This window comes from Vanacampus margaritifer, chromosome 4 (genome assembly GCF_051991255.1).
Source record: "Vanacampus margaritifer isolate UIUO_Vmar chromosome 4, RoL_Vmar_1.0, whole genome shotgun sequence".
Taxonomy (NCBI): domain Eukaryota; kingdom Metazoa; phylum Chordata; class Actinopteri; order Syngnathiformes; family Syngnathidae; genus Vanacampus; species Vanacampus margaritifer.
This window is the reverse complement of record NC_135435.1, coordinates 32376919-32393635: the sequence shown is the minus strand read 5'-3', so window position 1 is coordinate 32393635 and position 16717 is coordinate 32376919. Positions and strand designations below refer to the sequence as shown.

Sequence of the window (16717 nt, the reverse complement as noted above, 5' to 3'; positions counted from 1 at the left end):
GTCCTTTCAACTTGTTTGTCATCTTGCAACTGTTCTTTTTTTTGCTAATGAGGACAAAGAGCCTCCACGAACACCAGAGCTATTGAATAAAGGCTGCAAGGGCCAACAAATTGTGCACTAGTTGACAGACGCATGCTACTCGTAGCACTATTGAGCGTGTGTGTGCCTCGTTGTCCTTTGGGCAGGGTGGAGGCGTCCCTGCAGCAGTGGAGTGTGACGGGCTTGGACGGCGGCGGCGGCGGCGGCGGCGGCGCGCCGTCCCTCATCTCGTCGGCGGGCGACTCGGCGGCGTCGCTGCTCCGCGTGTCCTTCGAGCTCAACCCCGACGACATCCCGGCCGATCACGTCGTCCGCGTCCACTCGCAGCCCGTGCAGATCATATACGACGCCGTAAGACGCACGCTAACGTGCCCTGACGCCGACGCGCTCTCACGCGTGCCGTGTGTGCGTGCGTGCGTTCCAGAGGACGGTGAACAGCTTGGTGGAGTTCTTCAAGATGGGCAAAGAAGTGGACCTGGAAGTTCTGACATCAGCCACGCTTTCCAAACTGGAGGAGATCAAAGAGAAGACGGCAACAGGTGGCTGGAAAGCGTCCTGGCTTACAGTCGGAGATTTGCCGGCGGCGGCGGCGGCGGCGGCGGGCGCTTCCTGCTTTTCGCCGGCTGATCTTGTGGCGTCTTTGCAGGTTTGTCTCACATCATCGAGACGCGGAAGGTTCTGGACTTGAGGATCGACCTGCGGCCGTCCTACCTGCTGCTGCCCAAGGACGGCTCCTACTCGGACACGTCTGAACTCATTGTGGTCGACTTTGGAAATCTGCAGGTCGGCGCGCGCACGCACGCACACGCAAACCCAGCAGCACGCAAGTGTGCATTTTACATGCTAAGTGGAGTGTGCGTGTGCGTGTGTTTGTGTGTGGCAGTTTAACAGCGTTGACCAGAACGTGCGCTCGTCCTCGTCGTCCTTCTCATCTCTGGAGGAGATCATGGACCGAGCGTACGAGCGCTACAGCGTGGAACTGACACGGGTGCAAGTCCTGTACAGCAAGTCGGGTGCGCGCACACACACACACACACACACACACACACACACACACACGTGTGGCAAAGGTCCCCAGGGGCCCCGAGCAAGAACAACAAAAAGATTCCATTGAATCCAATCAAAGCAAAATTCCAACATCAACTCGTAGCTCAAGTTTGGGGTCCAATTGAAAAGAGGTCAACTGAACATGAACACGACCGAAAGTGGACTGACCCCCAGACAAACGACTCGGGCGGCTTAAATAGGGGCGGACCAACACAAATGAACACAAGAGGGAGCCAACAAAATCAGCAACTTCATTCTACAGGACAAAAATGTGAAAACTAAAGTGCATTTAAAGCAAATGAAGAAAAAGAAAAAGCAATTCCCCCCTCCAGTCTTGAACAATGGCGGGTGCCAGACTCCTCCCACCTTCCCAGACTCCTCCCACCTTCCCAGACTCCTCCCACCTTCCCAGACTGGTTGCTTTCCTCAAACAAGAGCAAATGCAGTCAATATTGCCGCAAATATGAACTCAAGTGTGTTTCAAAATATGTTTCCAAGCAAAACCTGGGACTTCATAGTCACGGAAAATATGAAATCATTTCGTAATGAAGTTCAACACCGACATGAGGTGGCGGCGGCGACTCCACATCACTTGATACGATACGATATACAGACGCTCCCCACCTTACGAACGAGTTACGTTCCGGACGATCGTTCGTAAGGTGAATTTGTTCGTAAGTTGCTTCAGTGCTATATTTTGTATTATAATTGATGTTTAAAGAGAATACGTACAGTACTGTACTGTACTACGTATGTTAGAGAGAGAGAGAGCGAGAGACACACGCAGTACGTACATGAACGTAATAAGATCAATAAAATGAAGTTGAACTTACTTTTGGAAGATGTACTCGATGCTTAAGGAGATGATGGAGGAGGAGGAAGAGGAGGATTTTATATCATGAGAGATTCTTCGTCGTCGCTGGAATCGGCTTCAAAAGTTATTTCCTGCTTCACGGGGACCGGCGTTTCTTCCTCCTCCTCCTCGCCACGTTGCTCAGCCTCCAATGAGCTCTCACAGCGCCAATCGTCGGTATTAGCGGCGGAAAGAAGCACGACGCGCAATACAAAATCCTTCTTACAGCATTTCCTTCCGAACATTTTTCGACATACTGTACGCGCAGACATGTTGGTATGTACCGTTGTTCGTAACTCGAATGTTCGTAAGTAGGGGAGCGTTTGTACTTTTATCTTCCCCGTGGGGAACTTTTTTTCTGGACTCCGTCCAGCTGCAGTTTACAGTAACAGAAAACAACAGAATAGAAAGAGATGAAATTAAAATGAATTTATAATAAATAAATAATTCATTAAGTTCATACATAAACAACTCGTACACTTTCTTTTCTCTTCTCCCTCTTTTTTTCCTTCCTTGTTCTTGTTCTCGCGTCACCGCTCGGCTCGCTTTCGGGAATTTGAGACGCTCGGTCGTCGTTGCGCCGCCGCACTCCTCATGTGGGGGGAAAAAAAGAATTGGTGTGAACTCTGTTGGCGCTTTGCCTAATGGCACGCACGCACGCACGCACGCACGCACGCACGCACGCACGCACGCACGCACGCACGCACGCACGCACGCACGGTCAGGGAGGGTTGAATGAAACTGAGCAAAATTGGCCAAAAAGTTCCAATTTGATGGCGACTTGTAAACGCGGTCCGTCCGGCGCTTGTGTTTTGTTTGTGCGCGCAGGCGACGCGTGGAAGTCGTCTCGTTTGCAGAACTGCTCGGGCCAGCACATCCTGCAGCCGCTGGACCTGACGCTGCACCTGTCCAAGTGCCTGGTGGACAAGGACGCCAGGATGCCCAGGTACGTGCGCGCCTGCCATTGCGGCTCTCAAGCGTCCGCCTAACGCTGATGACCAACATGTGCCAGTAGATGGCGCTGTTGCTTTGGAGTGGAAAATTGGGCTCGTTGACGTTTCGCGAACTGCAAGCGGAGCTCGTGAAGGTCAAGTTTGGCGACTGAAATGTTGTTGGCGCTCGCAGGTTGAAGGTGTCGGGCGAGCTGCCTCTTGTGCACGTCAAGATGTCGGATGAGAAGATCCGACAGGTTGTGGAGCTGCTCGGCAGCATCCCGCTGCCCCGCCCGCCGTCCACGCCCTCTACGCCGTCCACGCCCGCAGACAAGGTCTTTTTATGAAAGCCTCTCATTCAATGAGTTCATTTGTTGTAAATGATAAGATTAGGAAAATCGACATCATAGCTTCACATTTTCTAGTCATGGTGAAAGGATGCACTTTAGGAACGACTCGTTCGCAGACCTTGTTTTTAAACCAATGTTTTCAATTTCAAGCTCTCGACTAAAAGATTTTCTGCCGTCCTCCACGAAAGCAAACATCTTCTCACTTCGGCAAACAAGCATCAACGCTTCCTCGACGCTTTTCTGACGGCTGAGCAGGAAACCAATCGGAATTCCTTTTCAGTCAATTTGAAGTCAGGCCAAGGCGTGGAAATGAAAACATTTTTGGGATTCATCGACTAATTCCGAATAATCATTCAAATGTTCACTTTTTGTTTGCAATTTTCACATTTATTTTTGATTCATTTTTAAAATAGAGATATTTTCTAATGTATTCATTGTCAGTACAAAAATATGTTTGAACAAGTGCTTAATTTTATTTTACTGTTACCTCATTGATAAATATAAATACAATTATAAAATAAGAAAATGGTCAAAAGGAAGGATTCTCGGATCACAAACTTAACTTGTTCCGTCCCCCAAAAGGTTTAGAATTTTCATGTATTGCCTCCTCTCGGGTGTTAACCGTAATTGGGCGTGGTCACTAAGTTCCGACCCGTATTGACCCCATTTGTCCAGCTTGGCCAAACGTGGGTGTTAACCATATATAGGAATGGGCGTGTTGACCACTTTTTGTGCACCTTGACCATATTTGGGCATGACCCATATTTCCTGCTGCAGGTGCTGACTTTGGCAGAGTCGCGACCACGAGCCCTTTCCCTCCACCCTGCACTCCTGAGTGTGGCAGAGACGACGGGTAAGATGATGGTCCCGGTCCTGGTCCCGGTCCCAGTCCCGGTCCCGGTCCCGGTCTCGGTCTCGGTCTCGGTACTGGTCTCATGCGTGATCTCCTTGGCCGCGTCAGATTCGGACGGCAGCGAGAAGTCACCCGAGGATGAGCACCGGCGTTGGGCTCTGGAGGAGCTGACCGACCTTCAGTTCAAGTTTGAAGTCAAAGAGGTGCGCAAGCGTCCGGCTGGCGCTCCCCAGCGTTGTGCGGCGCGGCGTGAACAATGTGCGGCGGTGTGACCTTCAGGTTCTGCTGGAGCTGACGCGGCAAGCCGAGCGGGAGAAGCCGGTGCTGGCGCTCAGCGTTTGTCAGCTGGGAGCTCAGGGCAAGATCAGGACCTTCGACACCAGCGTCACAACCTACCTCAAGACCATCACGCTGGACTACTGCCACGTGCCCGGTCAGTAAAAAATAAAAAAATATGCATTGGGGGCGTTGTCGATGGCGGCTTTCCATGTAGCGTCGATGCAGTTTGTGGCGTCGGGCCATGAATGCAAGTTCACAAAACTGATCCTCAAAGAAGGGAAAAAAAGTGATTTCGAACCTTTAAAAACAAGAATTTCAATGAAAGCATTTGACTCTTTTACAATACTTTTTTTTTCAACTTTACAACAGTAAAAAAAATTGGCAAAAGTCAGACAATTTGTTTGAAATGCCTTTTGTTTTACGTTGTCATGTGTTACATGAATCAGACCATTTTTGCAGATTTTTCAAAGAGCTAATATCAGCCGATTAAATCTGCCGGCCGATGAATCGGCTGGATGTTGATTGTGGCCGTCTTCCTTGTGTTCATCCATTTGTCTGCATTATACTGCCCCCTGGTGGCACACCAGAAGGCCAAATTAGAAGGCGAAATGCCAGAAATGATCCCAGACGTTGAGCTCGTTCTCAACTGTCCAACAACACGCTCCAAAAAAAAAAAAGTCCAACACGCGGGAGTAACACGTCCAAACGTGGTGGGTCCGTTTCAGACGGCGACCCTCTTCACCTGATTGGCTGCTCGGAGCAGCACGACCGCGACCTCCTCAAGGTGGACTTCATTAAGGTGAGTTGGCCGCCACTTCCTGTCACTTGCGCTGACGAGCCCAAAGCGGCGCCGTGCGTGCGCGTTTGTCCTTTTGTCCCGCAGGCGGACCCCGGCGGGCCCAGCTTCCGGACCCTCTTCGACAACACGGAGCAAACGCTCAAGGTGAGACCGCGAGCCTTCATTTGGACGTGGACCGCCGTGTACGTGTACACCAGGAAGACAATTCGGCGCACTAGTACAACAATCAGGCTGCTACTAGGACACCAAATATTGCTGCTAGTGAGGAAAGAGTGTCAACTAGTTTTTGAGGCGAGTCTAGGATTGCAGGTTTAGGGGTGCTAGAAAGACATTTAGGGGTGCTTGGGTACTACAACGGGGTGGTAAAGTAAAAAAGGTTTTACTTTCAGGTGCTAGCTAGCTAGCTCCCTAGCAGCTAAACAAGCACCATGGGAGCTAGCTAGCTAGCTAGCACCTGGGGCTAAAGCCAAACGGTGGCATGTTTTTACTTTCTGGACCTGGATTTGCCACCTCTGGTCACAGGGTCGAATGCAAGTGAAAAAAGTAGCGGCTTATAGTCCGGAAATTGGCATGGTAAGCTTGAATTGCGAACTAGTAGCATAAGTGGCAATAGTGGCGGAACAAGGCTTGCGAGTAAGAAGCAGTCGTCCTGTTTGCTAACTGCAAATGGAGCCCAAGATGTGTCTGTGTCGTGTCCCAGGTGGAGTTTTCCTCCCTGGACTTTCTACTTGACGCAAAAGCCTTGCTGTCCACCATGGACTTCCTGTCCGGCGCCGTCGCACCGCAACTTCCTTCCGGACGCAGCGCAGACACCAGGAAGCCGGCGGACAAAGACTGGGGCAGGACAGGTGAGGCCCCGGTCCAAATGTGTCCGATTATTCGTGGCCTTTCCTGGCTCAAAATGCACATCATGAATTGCAAATGCCATCGAGGGGCTGACTGAAATGAGCATGGACGTTCAAATGTCCTGCCTGTAATTCATCTTTTCAAATTGGTAAGTGGACTGACTGCTTTCTCTGAAAATCTGAAGCCTCACATTCACACACCAATGGCCGACCGACTCGGGCGCTGCCAGGTCCATTGGGAGCAAATCGGGGTTTCAATGTCTTGCTCAAGGACACTTCCACATGGTCACCAAGGGTGAGGATTGAACCCACAACCTCACGGAAAAAAAGAAGTAAAAGAGTAATATTTACTTGAAAAAAACTTGTTCACATTTCTAAGTAACTTTTACAGTGAGAGTCCATTTTACAAAAAACAAATCTATGTTAGCGCTAAGGAAGGAACCCACGACCTTCAGCTTGGGCGACGGCCACTCTACCACCTGAGCCATGCCACTCCTTCTGTATGTCAGCATATTGCTGGAGTCGGCTGGAATCCTCGTACCTCCAAGAGAACGCTTTTGCTCTCATTTTGGACACACCAGCAATACAGCAAAGAGGGGCGTGGCTCAGTTTTTTCGATAAAAAAAAAAACGAGTCAAATGTCCTCAAAACTCTCCTTGTAAAATGTACTTGTAATATCTGAGTGAAAAACCTTTATGATGTTTTTTCAAGTCAATATTACTCAAGCTAGCTAGCACCTGGGGCTAAAGCAGGGTTTTTACTTTCAAGCTAGCTAGCTAGCGGCTCAGTGGTGGAGCGTTCCACTGAGCCGTGCCGCCCCGCGTGCAGAATGCCAAACGGGCCTCAAAAATCTGGATGGCTCGGGTCCTAGTGATATTATTTGTATTTTTTTTCCCCGCTGGTCAGTGTCGAAAGGTGCGAAAGACACGGACGTGTTGAACTTCAAGTTGTTGGCCGTGCTGGGATGTTTCCACGTGGAGCTTTGCGACGACCGCCGCAGCATCGCTGACATTCGGGTGCAAGGTAAGCAAAGACCGGACTCGGCGGGAAGCTTTTGTGCGTCAGTCTCAGGCGTCCACTCCAAAACCAGCGCACTTCGTCCGATTGTCATCTGCCGCAGTTAAAGCAAGGCGATCGGCGGCCATGTTTACATTTCAAATGCCAGCTGTTGCCTAAATAAGAAACGCGCGCATCATGCGGAGGGAAGCAAAACATTCAAGTGAGTCCAGAGAAGAAAAAAGCAAATGCTTGTAATCAGCTCACGACCGCATGTTGTGCTAATAGTACAAAGTGCTCGGAGGCTGAAAGTGGCTGGAAAAAAGAAGGCAGAGATCCAATACGGCAAACAGTTTGCTAAATAGCGCACTAGTAGAACGACAGGGACCTTTTTTCACTTAGTAGGAAGTAGTATGCCGTTCATTCAACCCAACTAGTGCCTACCTACCTAACTAGTAGACATGTCGTGCACTAGTAGCCTTAAGATCAAGCATAGGGATTAAATGACTGTTTTCCTTGCAAGTCTTTTTTTCTTTTTTCTTTCTTCCCGGATGTGATTTCTGCATGCTGGTGATTGTTTTTTTTTGCCGTCTGTCGCCGCCCTGCAGGCATGGACGCGTCGGTGCTGGTGCAGGCCAAGCAGACGGAGGTGTTCGCTCGCCTCCGAGACATCGTTGTCACCGACGTCAACCCCAAGTGCATTCACAAAAAGGTCCTCAAATTCCTTCTTTTGTTTTGTCTTCATTGATATATCGTCAACAATAATGATATTAGCATGTGAATTAGTTTCTTTTTTGTAATAAATGAATTATAGGTCATGTAATTCAAAAGAAGAATGATATTTTATTTGATCATTTATCGGACTTCTTTCCACGTGTTTAAAGTAAGTATTTGTAAAATAAAAAACACTTCAAATATTACATAGTACAATTCCAGTTGTCATGAAATAATTGATGAATGAAGTCAAGTCACGTTTCTTTATACGGGCCTTAATCACAAAAGACTCTCAAATGGAATCAATGATTCTTATATTATTTAAATAAACAATTTTACATACCTCTTTGACTGCCAGACGTTTTCAGAAAAGGGATGCCGTGGGCGCCAGCCGATTTAAGCATTTTTGACTGATCTTTCAAGGTCCACAGAAAATTATGTGTTTGGACTATGGAAACACACATACTACCAAATGAAAGATTGGACTCTAACCCTAACCCTTATTCCGTTTTTCAGTAATCAACAATAGAAAATGGTTAGTTTCATCTCTGTTTTGAAAAAAAACAACGTATTTTAACGTCTTTGGCACTCCTCCATAGGATTTTACTAAACGTTATTTAACGTTTTTGGCAGTCAAAGAGTATTGACATTTTTTTTCTCTCTAATTGAGCTTTTGGAAATGCAATGTGACCCTTCAGCTCTCTTTTTTTTTTTTGGCGGGTCTAGGCGGTGTCCATCATGGGCGAGGAGGTTTTCAGCTTCAAGCTGTGTTTGTTTCCGGGGGCCACCGAGGGGGACAACTACGGGGACACGTCCAAGGTGGACGGCAAGGTCACCCTGCGCCTGGGCTGCATCAAGATGGTCTACCTGCACACGTTCCTCATGTCGCTGCTGGTCAGACAACAAACACAAGCGCGCACAAATCAACACTTTTGCTTGGGCTTGTTGCGTTTCGATCTGCAAACAATTTCAGATTCTCGCAATCACGAGGCCAACCCGGAAGTGGGGTTGTTTCTTTTGGTTGTTATTCCCTTCATTATCCTTCAATCAACCTATCGACCTAAAGTCCACCTTACTTACTTCTCCTAAAAGTCTTGGTGGCCCAACTGTGAAACTATTGGAAAACATATTTCCAAGTAGAGTCGTTGGAAGCGACGTAACGATAACGGCAATATCGTGATATCGCAATATTAAAAGTGCCACGAGATCGTCGTCATCATGTCATGATATTAAAAGCACATCTGTTAAGAAAAAGGTCAGGTTGATTTCCATTTGTGTAGTTCTAGCACCCTCTGGTGGATAGTTTTTTTTTAGTGCAGTGCATGTTTTGGCCCTTTTCTGTTTAAAATCCACGCTCAAGTTCGGATGAAGGAGAACGTGATATGCTCGTAAACAGAGTCAACTCAATGTGTGCGTGCATTAGCATTAGCATTAGCAAGTAAGCGTCTCAATATGAAGTCTTATTCGAGATTTTAGGAGGTTTATATGCATTGTTGTTATGTACAAAAGCACAATATTGTGCAGCTTTTAAAATTTTTTTTTTTTAGTATGAGCTCTTTTATTTTTATTTTTACAATATTGTGACCTTTTTTTTTTTAGATCTCGCCAACCTCCCCACAATGCAGGGAGTCTTCTAGCTACGTCGTTCGGACTTTCCGGCGCCGTTGCCGCGTCCATAGCGCCTTCTTTTGCGTTAATTTCCCACAGTAATCACGGCATTTTAAAGTTATTTAAAGTTGTGTTGTTGTCGTGACCTCCAGCAACGGACGTCCATCAGCCGCTCGGCTCGCCATCGGCCGCGTCGCATTTCCATGTTTTAGCTTGAATGCCTTGGTTTGGCTTTAGCCCCTGATGCTCGCTAGCGAGCTCTCTTGCTAGCTCCCAAGCAGGTAAACAAGCACCAATGCAGCTAGCTAGCTAGCTAGCTAGCGCCTGGGCCCAAAGCCAAACTGTGGCAGTATTTTTACTTTCTGGACTTGGATTTGTCTACAACAAAGTAGCTAAGCTAAGTGGAACTTAGCTATTTGGGTGAGGTAGGTAGGAAAGTAGGTGGAAAAAATAGGTTTGGTGGGGTAGGAAAATGTAGGAAGAAAATATGTACTGTGGCTAGGTAGGTAGATAAGCCGGAGAGTAGGTGGAGTTATAAATGGGGTAAGATGGGAAGTGGCATCCTGTAGGATCTTCTTAGTACTCACTAACAGAAGCTCCTTGTTGACCTGCAATAGTCGCCGTGCATTCTGCGATGGATGTCCATTCCGAGGGCGCTTTGCCAAATGGCCACCCGGCCGTGAACCTTTCTGGAGGTTTTCATCCCATGAGGTTTTGTCTCCTCTCCGTGCGTTTGTCCCCCAGATGTTTGTGGACAACTTCCATACGGCCAAAGAAGCGGTGAGCACGGCCACGGCTCAGGCGGCGGAGAAGGCGGCGTCCAGCGTGCGCCACTTGGCTCACAAGAGCTTGCGCCTGTCCACGGACATCCGGCTGAAGGCGCCGCTCATCGTGGTGCCGCAGTCGTCCAGCTCCCGCAACGCCGTCCTGGTGGACCTGGGCCTCATCACCGTGTCCAACAGCTTCTGCCTCACACCCGCCCAAGGCTTCTCGCTCCCCGCCGTGGTGGACAAGATGGACGTCCGGCTCACGCAGCTCAAGCTCTCCAGGTAGCCGTTAGCATCTTTCGCCAGGACGGAAACAGGAACGCCGCTGACGGCTCAACCCTCCGCAGGACAACCTTAGGCGGAGAATCCTCTGCCAGCCCAGACATTGCCATCCTGGAGCCTTTGAACGTAGAACTGGTCGTCACCAGAAACATGGCCTGGTCCTGGTTCACCGAGATCCCGGCGTTGCACGTGCAAGGAGTCCTGCCCTCGCTGAAGGTATCGGTTTCGTCGCACTCGGGTGGCGTTGCGTTGACGATGCAACTGCGCTAATGCTTAGCGTGTCTGCCAGGTGAGTGTGGGCGAGGAGGACCTGAGTGTGCTGATGAAGGTTCTGCTGGAGAACATCGGCGAGGGAAGTCGCGAGCAGCGCGACGTGAAGTGCGACGACGACGGAGCTCAAGGTGACTTGCAAGTGGGCGTGGCGCAGGAATCTGAAAAGCTGCTTGCAACTTGAATCCAAGCCCTCTCTTGGTCCGCAGAAGCGGTCGAGCTCGGCGAGCGGCAGCTGGTGGAGGCGGCGGCGCCTTCAGGGCGGGCTAGCGATGCTGCGGCTGAGTCCGTCACTAACGGGGAGACCCGCGACAACGCTGTCAACATCCTCCTCAATTTTGAAATCAGAGAGGTAAAAGAGCAACAGGCAGGAGGTGATGACTTGGTGATTTCTTCATCCGTGAAACGTCATGAAAGGAAAATCAAGGCCTTAAATGACATCAGAAAGCTTTCGTTTTCTATATTTGTGGGGAAGGAGGGTTTTCATTTTTCCAATTCATTTGCTCTGAATTTGAAAAAGAAAAATGTACTGTTCATGTCACTGTCCAACATGAAACGCTAATGCCAACTAGTGGCATAATTACCTCACCAAATCTGACTCGCTGTTTTTACTTCTTTTTAACTTCAAATCATTTTATGATAAATGACTATAAGTTTTACTGTCTCAATGAATGAAGTTACAACCATACTTGCATTGGTTAATTACACGAGTATGAAAAACGTGACAAAATGTATATTGTTCATTTACAACAGATATAAACAATTAGCAATATACAGTATTTATGTGTGTGTGCCCGCGTGTGTACATGCACTTTTATTTGGCTCAGGTTGCATTAAAACCGGCATTAGAAAGTAGCAAATAAAAATGTGCTGTACCTGTAGAAACCCTGTTCAGGATTTGTTCAGCCAAGTACGGCAAATTTCAGGACCCTCGGCCAGACGACAGGCAGCTCTATTTCTAGAGCGCATTTCAAACACAAGCTAACGCTTCACTAAATGGAAACATAACAAAAAAAGTATCTACAAGCAAAAGATTGTAAGGCATTTAAATGCAAAGTTAAGAAATAAAAAGTAGCCGACTAAAAGGATTCCAAGAACATACAGCACGAGAGGAAGATTTTGGATCATGAGATGGGAACAAGATTTCAAAGATTTCCTCTTTGGGGCAATGGACTCACTGGACCACGTGTTGACTTTGCTCGTTCTTGAAGATTCTGCTGAGCCTGAAGAAGAAGACGAAGGCGGCGGACGGCGAGCTGGCGGTGGAACGTCCTTTCCTGGTTTTCCACCTTGGGCACCTGGGCACGGACACCAAAGTGAGGAAGTATGACACCTGTGCCACCACGTACATCAACAAGATGACGCTCACCTGTCTGGAGTTCAAAGGTAACATCGGAACGGTAACATCGGAACGGTAACATCGGAACGGTAACACCGATCCCCATCTTCTCACCTACCGTTCCTACCCCAACCGTCTGACCCGCCATCTATATTCCTACCTATCAAAGCCCTCTAAGCTCTTTCTCCAGCATCTTCCGCACCCTAGCACTCTATCTCGCCGTCTTCCAAGCTACACCTTACCTACCTTGTTCTTGTGCCGCCATCTTGGTTCTCACGTGTGTTCAATGTTGTGGTCCAGACTCCAGTGGCGATCCTCTGATTCTGGTCAGCTCGTCGGCACAGCCTGGCGCCGAGCTGCTCAAAGTTCAGTACTTCAAGGTCAGGACGTCACACAACTTCACGTCCGCTTTTGGAGAGCGCTCGCCGCGTCCTGACGCCTGCTGCCGTTCTTGATTGTGTTCAGGCTGATCGCGACGCTCCGAACTTCTCCAGCATGTACAAGAACACGGAACAGATGATCAACGTGAGTAAGGAAATTTCATCCATCATCGTCATGTCGTCGTGCAGTGCCAAGCGGTGCCAAGCAGTGCTGTGGTCTCCCCACCACTACATCCCCCTATTTTTTATGGCATATGCACTGGGCGGGGTCACATTCACGGTGTAGGGGTGGCGTTCAGCTGGCGAACTCAGTAACAGGGTTAGTTGTCACTAGGAACGCTGGCGTGACGACCGGGACCTTTCGCTTTCCCTTTCCCTTTCCCTTTCCCTTCCCTCCTTTTCTCCCCAGAAAAAAAAAAAAAGAATGACCTGCAGTCTCAAACGGAGGAAGTGGGAGAATCTGAGAAATCTACACAGCCAATGTTGGGATTATTTGGACTGACCAAACGTAGTACTGGGGTCATTTGTACTTGCGAGAGGACCCGGGCTGGGCATTTTGAGCGGAAAGCTAACCCTTAAATGTGTTCAAGAAGAGTCTCGCGACGCAACGTCTGCGGATTAGCGTGACCTGGCTGTCTCCACAAACCCAAAGTCTGGATTTGTCCTTGTCCTTCAGGTGACCTTCACCTCGCTTGACCTCATGCTGCACACGCAGGCTCTCCTGTCAGCCGCCAACTTTCTGTCAGGGGCCCGGTCCTCGGGTGGCGGGGTGGTGTCTCCTGAGAGGACGTTCAGGCCAAAGACTGAAGACGGCAGAACGACGGCCACAAAATCCAGTAAGTGCACCGAGCGACCGACACGCATGCGACGTCCTTCACGCCCTCTCAAATCCGTTTGTGTTTGCTGCCAGGCACCTCTGCGTCACCCGAGCTTGGTGAGGTCATCGGTCTGAAGGTGATGGTGGCTCTGGGGGCCTTCAACGTCCTGGTGTGCGACCAGAGCAGCAACATCGTGGACATCAAAATCCAAGGTAGCCGTTTCGTTAGCGACTCCTTTGGCTTCGGCCCGCGCGCTTCAAGGACTTGCCGCGTCCTGCAGGTCTTCACGGCTCGCTGTTGGCGCAGGGACCTCAAACTCACATGTCGGCACGCCTGAAGGACTTTGTCGTCCTCAATGTGGATCCTGCCAGCATCCACAAGAAGGTGGGTCCAAATCGGCGCCTGCGCGTGAAGCTAAGTGCTCGTAACTGTGGACCATCTTCAGGCCATCTCCATCGTGGGGGACGAGGTGTTCAGTTTCTCCGTCAGTCTGACTCCCAAGGCCACGGAAGGCTCGGACTACGCGGACACGTCCAAAACGGACGGACGGCTCAAGTTGAACGTGGGCTGCATCCAGGTGGTCTACCTGCACAAGCTGGTCATGGCCCTCCTGGTGGGTTTCCTTCTGTCAAGCTGGCCATCCGCTCATCTACTCCATCAGTTTGCCGTATTTGGATCTGGGTTTTGGGTGTCCCCCGTAGAGCTTCAGCAATAACTTCCAGACGGCCAAAGCGGCGGTGAGCGCGGCGACGGCTCAGGCAGCGGAGAGGGCGGCCTCCAGCGTCCGGGACTTGGCTCAGAAGAGCTTCCGTCTGTCCATGGACATCAAGCTGAAGGCGCCTCTCATCGTCATCCCGCAGTCGTCCACCTCCTACCAGGTCCTGGTCATGGACCTGGGCCGGATCACCGTGTCCAACACGTTCTCCCTGCTGCCCATTGACGGTTGCCCGCTCCCGGCTGTGATTGACAACATGGACGTGCAACTTACGCAGCTCAAGCTGTCCAGGTCAGTCGTGCGCACCGCAGACGACGTAGCGCTTCCGAATCAAGCTACAGTATCTGTTGTTTCTACGAGTCCATTTATTCTACCAGATCTCTGCCGGGGTTAGAGGTCGCGGTCCTGCCCCGGCAAACACTTGTTTGAACTGCTGCCCAGTGGCCGGCGCTGGAGATCTTTATTTTGTTCAAATGATTTTGAGCTTAAGTAGCATTCAGTAGCATTGGAATTTCGTTGTGCACTGCAGCAACAACAAATGCTGACGTGCTCCGTCGACTCTTGACCATCGAGTGTCTCTTCAATGCATCTGGCACGCTTCTTTGATCCATCTTTAGAAAGTCGAGACTAAAGTGTAAGTGGACTTTTAATCTGAAGTATGTTGTCCATGTCCTCAGGAACAGTTTGGACCCCACTTCAGGTGGTTCCTCCAGCGAGCTTCTGGAACCAGTCAACCTAAACGTGAGGATCAACCGGAACTTGGCTGCGTCCTGGTACAACAAGATGGCTGCCGTGGAGGTGGACGGGGACCTGAAGCCGATGAAGGTGGGAAAGTGACTCGGATCATATCCAAGAGACAAGTATCCGTTCTTTGGTATCCGTTCTTTGGGCTGAAACGGTCAGTTTCAGAAAAAGGGGGACGGGGATGTGGTTCAGAGGGAGAAGTTTGAATTTCAGTCCTAGGAAGGTGGCTTTCATGGGGACTAGCATCGGAATCAGGGCCAGGGAAACTTGTGGACTGACGAGCTTTTCAAACTTCTTGTTCCTGCATCCAGTCCACGAGTTGCCCTCCAAAGGTATTGAGAGTCCTCCAGAGTTCTGTCAGTATCGTCAGTTTGGATCCGAATGTCTGAGATGGCTGTCGTCTGTCAGGGGATGTTTTTCCTTGTCCAAAGCGAGTTCCTTCTCAAATTTCCCTCAACTTGCAAACCGCGACGTGTTGAATGCAGGCAACCGGATTCCTTATGTCGGTTGAAAAATCCTGTTCAGTTCTAAATGTTCGATGTGAAGGCTCCCTATTTATTTGCCTGCGAGATGCGGCCCTGCTTTGAAGCAGCTTTTGTTGCGGCTGGTTTGAAATACCCTCGGTCACTTCTTGATGTTCTTCTGTCTAGTCTTATCTGTGGTTGTGATCCTCTCTGCTCTGCCTTTGAGTCTTCAGTGGGTGGTGGGAGTGGGATTCACATTTTCAACAAACAAGAAGTGTCCAGTTGCCTTCGTTCACCAGATGATCAGTACCCGGGTCACAACACTTGGAAACTTGCAAGACCTGAATTTCATTTTTCGAGCCCCCCCCACCAAGGAACTATCCTTGACGTTGAGAAACATCCCGACAATCTTCAAATGTTCTCGTCGACATACAGTTTGTAGGCTAGGAGTTTCCTCTTAGGCTAAGCTAGGCTAAGCTGCTCCTTGACCCGTGATCCATCCAGGCTTGGGAATGCAGGTCCAGAAAGTAAAAACCCTGAAAGAGTTTGGTGTTTTTAGTCAACAGGTGGAGACCATCTTGTTTAGCTGCCAGCACTCTTTCAGGGTTTTTACTCTCTGGACCTGCATTCCCCAAACCCCGAACCCCGAACCAACGCCCCAGTGATGGCATTTGTGACCTGTAGGTGGCACTGAGCCAGCAAGATCTGAAGGTGCTGCTGAAGATTTTGACCGAGAACATGGCAGAGGCCGACAGCCTGCAGCCAAGCGACCCCAGACCAGGAACCAGTCCGCAGACTCGAGTACCCGCGGGACCTCAGACAGGTTCTAGCACGCCTCATCTTCCCCAGAATATTTCAAATGGATTGGATTGAACAGACATGCGCAAATTTGTGCTCGATGTTTCAGGTGGTGCTGAGAAGAAACTGAACGTGGATGAAAACAAGGATGAAAGTGTGGAGTCGGTCAAGTTCAACTTCAGTATTGAGTCTGTGGGATTGGTTCTGTACGGAGACCAGGCCACAAAGGTTGGTGCATGGCTGCTTTTGATCGAAAGTCCAAGAAGCCGCTGAGGCAGGAAGACTTTGAGGAGGTTTTGCCGTTTTACAAACATTGAGCTTTAATAATCTCGCTTCACATCACCTTTTACTTCCGCTGAAATCAATTCGTCACCATCTTGTAGTCGTGCACTTTTATGTGGTCCAAAGATCAGTGTGACACAAAAACACACACACACACACACAAAAAGCCACCATTTTGATTCAGTCCAACTGTGTGCGATGCCTTCTGCAGTCTTCTGACCGTGAGAATTCCCGTCTGGGCGAGTTGGCCCTCCACCTGCTTAAGGCCTCCGGCAAGCTGTGGGACGACGGCAGCATGGAATTCAGCACCGTCCTGACCGACTGCACTTTGGACGACCAGAGGACAGGCGTGGACAGGGTCACCTCGCGGTAAGCACGGGTGCAAATACGTGGCATAAGTCGGTCATACGTCAAGTCGGTCAACGAGAAGTCTTAAACTTCAAGTTCCGAGTGAGTCCCATCGTGGGGACCTGATTCCGTTCCAGGAAAAGAAAGGTGACTTTGAAGGGGTCTCTGTCTATCTGGTCTCGGTCCTCAGGATGG

At 49.6% G+C, this 16717-nt stretch overlaps 1 protein-coding gene across 9 annotated transcripts in view; it reads left to right on the top strand.

Moving 5' to 3' along the window:
* The window catches only part of vps13c (vacuolar protein sorting 13 homolog C), a 46465-nt gene that overhangs the window by 13045 nt on the left and 16703 nt on the right, over window positions 1-16717 (top strand). For all 9 annotated transcript variants that reach the window (XR_013293767.1, XR_013293768.1, XM_077562920.1 and 6 more), the window contains 32 exons: window positions 186-390; window positions 464-578; window positions 686-822; window positions 923-1052; window positions 2768-2885; window positions 3065-3206; window positions 3999-4074; window positions 4183-4277; window positions 4354-4507; window positions 5079-5152; window positions 5237-5296; window positions 5853-6000; window positions 6904-7020; window positions 7602-7705; window positions 8434-8601; window positions 10060-10364; window positions 10430-10580; window positions 10654-10765; window positions 10844-10986; window positions 11846-12020; window positions 12274-12353; window positions 12439-12498; window positions 13030-13189; window positions 13264-13383; window positions 13452-13555; window positions 13617-13784; window positions 13873-14177; window positions 14564-14711; window positions 15779-15917; window positions 16002-16120; window positions 16386-16543; window positions 16713-16717. The exon at window positions 16713-16717 is cut by the window's right edge and continues 255 nt beyond it. Coding sequence is in view for 7 of the 9 variants with exons in the window: in XM_077562920.1 (XP_077419046.1) it covers window positions 186-390; window positions 464-578; window positions 686-822; window positions 923-1052; window positions 2768-2885; window positions 3065-3206; window positions 3999-4074; window positions 4183-4277; window positions 4354-4507; window positions 5079-5152; window positions 5237-5296; window positions 5853-6000; window positions 6904-7020; window positions 7602-7705; window positions 8434-8601; window positions 10060-10364; window positions 10430-10580; window positions 10654-10765; window positions 10844-10986; window positions 11846-12020; window positions 12274-12353; window positions 12439-12498; window positions 13030-13189; window positions 13264-13383; window positions 13452-13555; window positions 13617-13784; window positions 13873-14177; window positions 14564-14711; window positions 15779-15917; window positions 16002-16120; window positions 16386-16543; window positions 16713-16717 (4295 nt within the window). In the remaining 2 variants the exon portion in view is untranslated. The remainder of the gene's footprint in view (window positions 1-185; window positions 391-463; window positions 579-685; window positions 823-922; window positions 1053-2767; window positions 2886-3064; window positions 3207-3998; window positions 4075-4182; window positions 4278-4353; window positions 4508-5078; window positions 5153-5236; window positions 5297-5852; window positions 6001-6903; window positions 7021-7601; window positions 7706-8433; window positions 8602-10059; window positions 10365-10429; window positions 10581-10653; window positions 10766-10843; window positions 10987-11845; window positions 12021-12273; window positions 12354-12438; window positions 12499-13029; window positions 13190-13263; window positions 13384-13451; window positions 13556-13616; window positions 13785-13872; window positions 14178-14563; window positions 14712-15778; window positions 15918-16001; window positions 16121-16385; window positions 16544-16712) is intronic.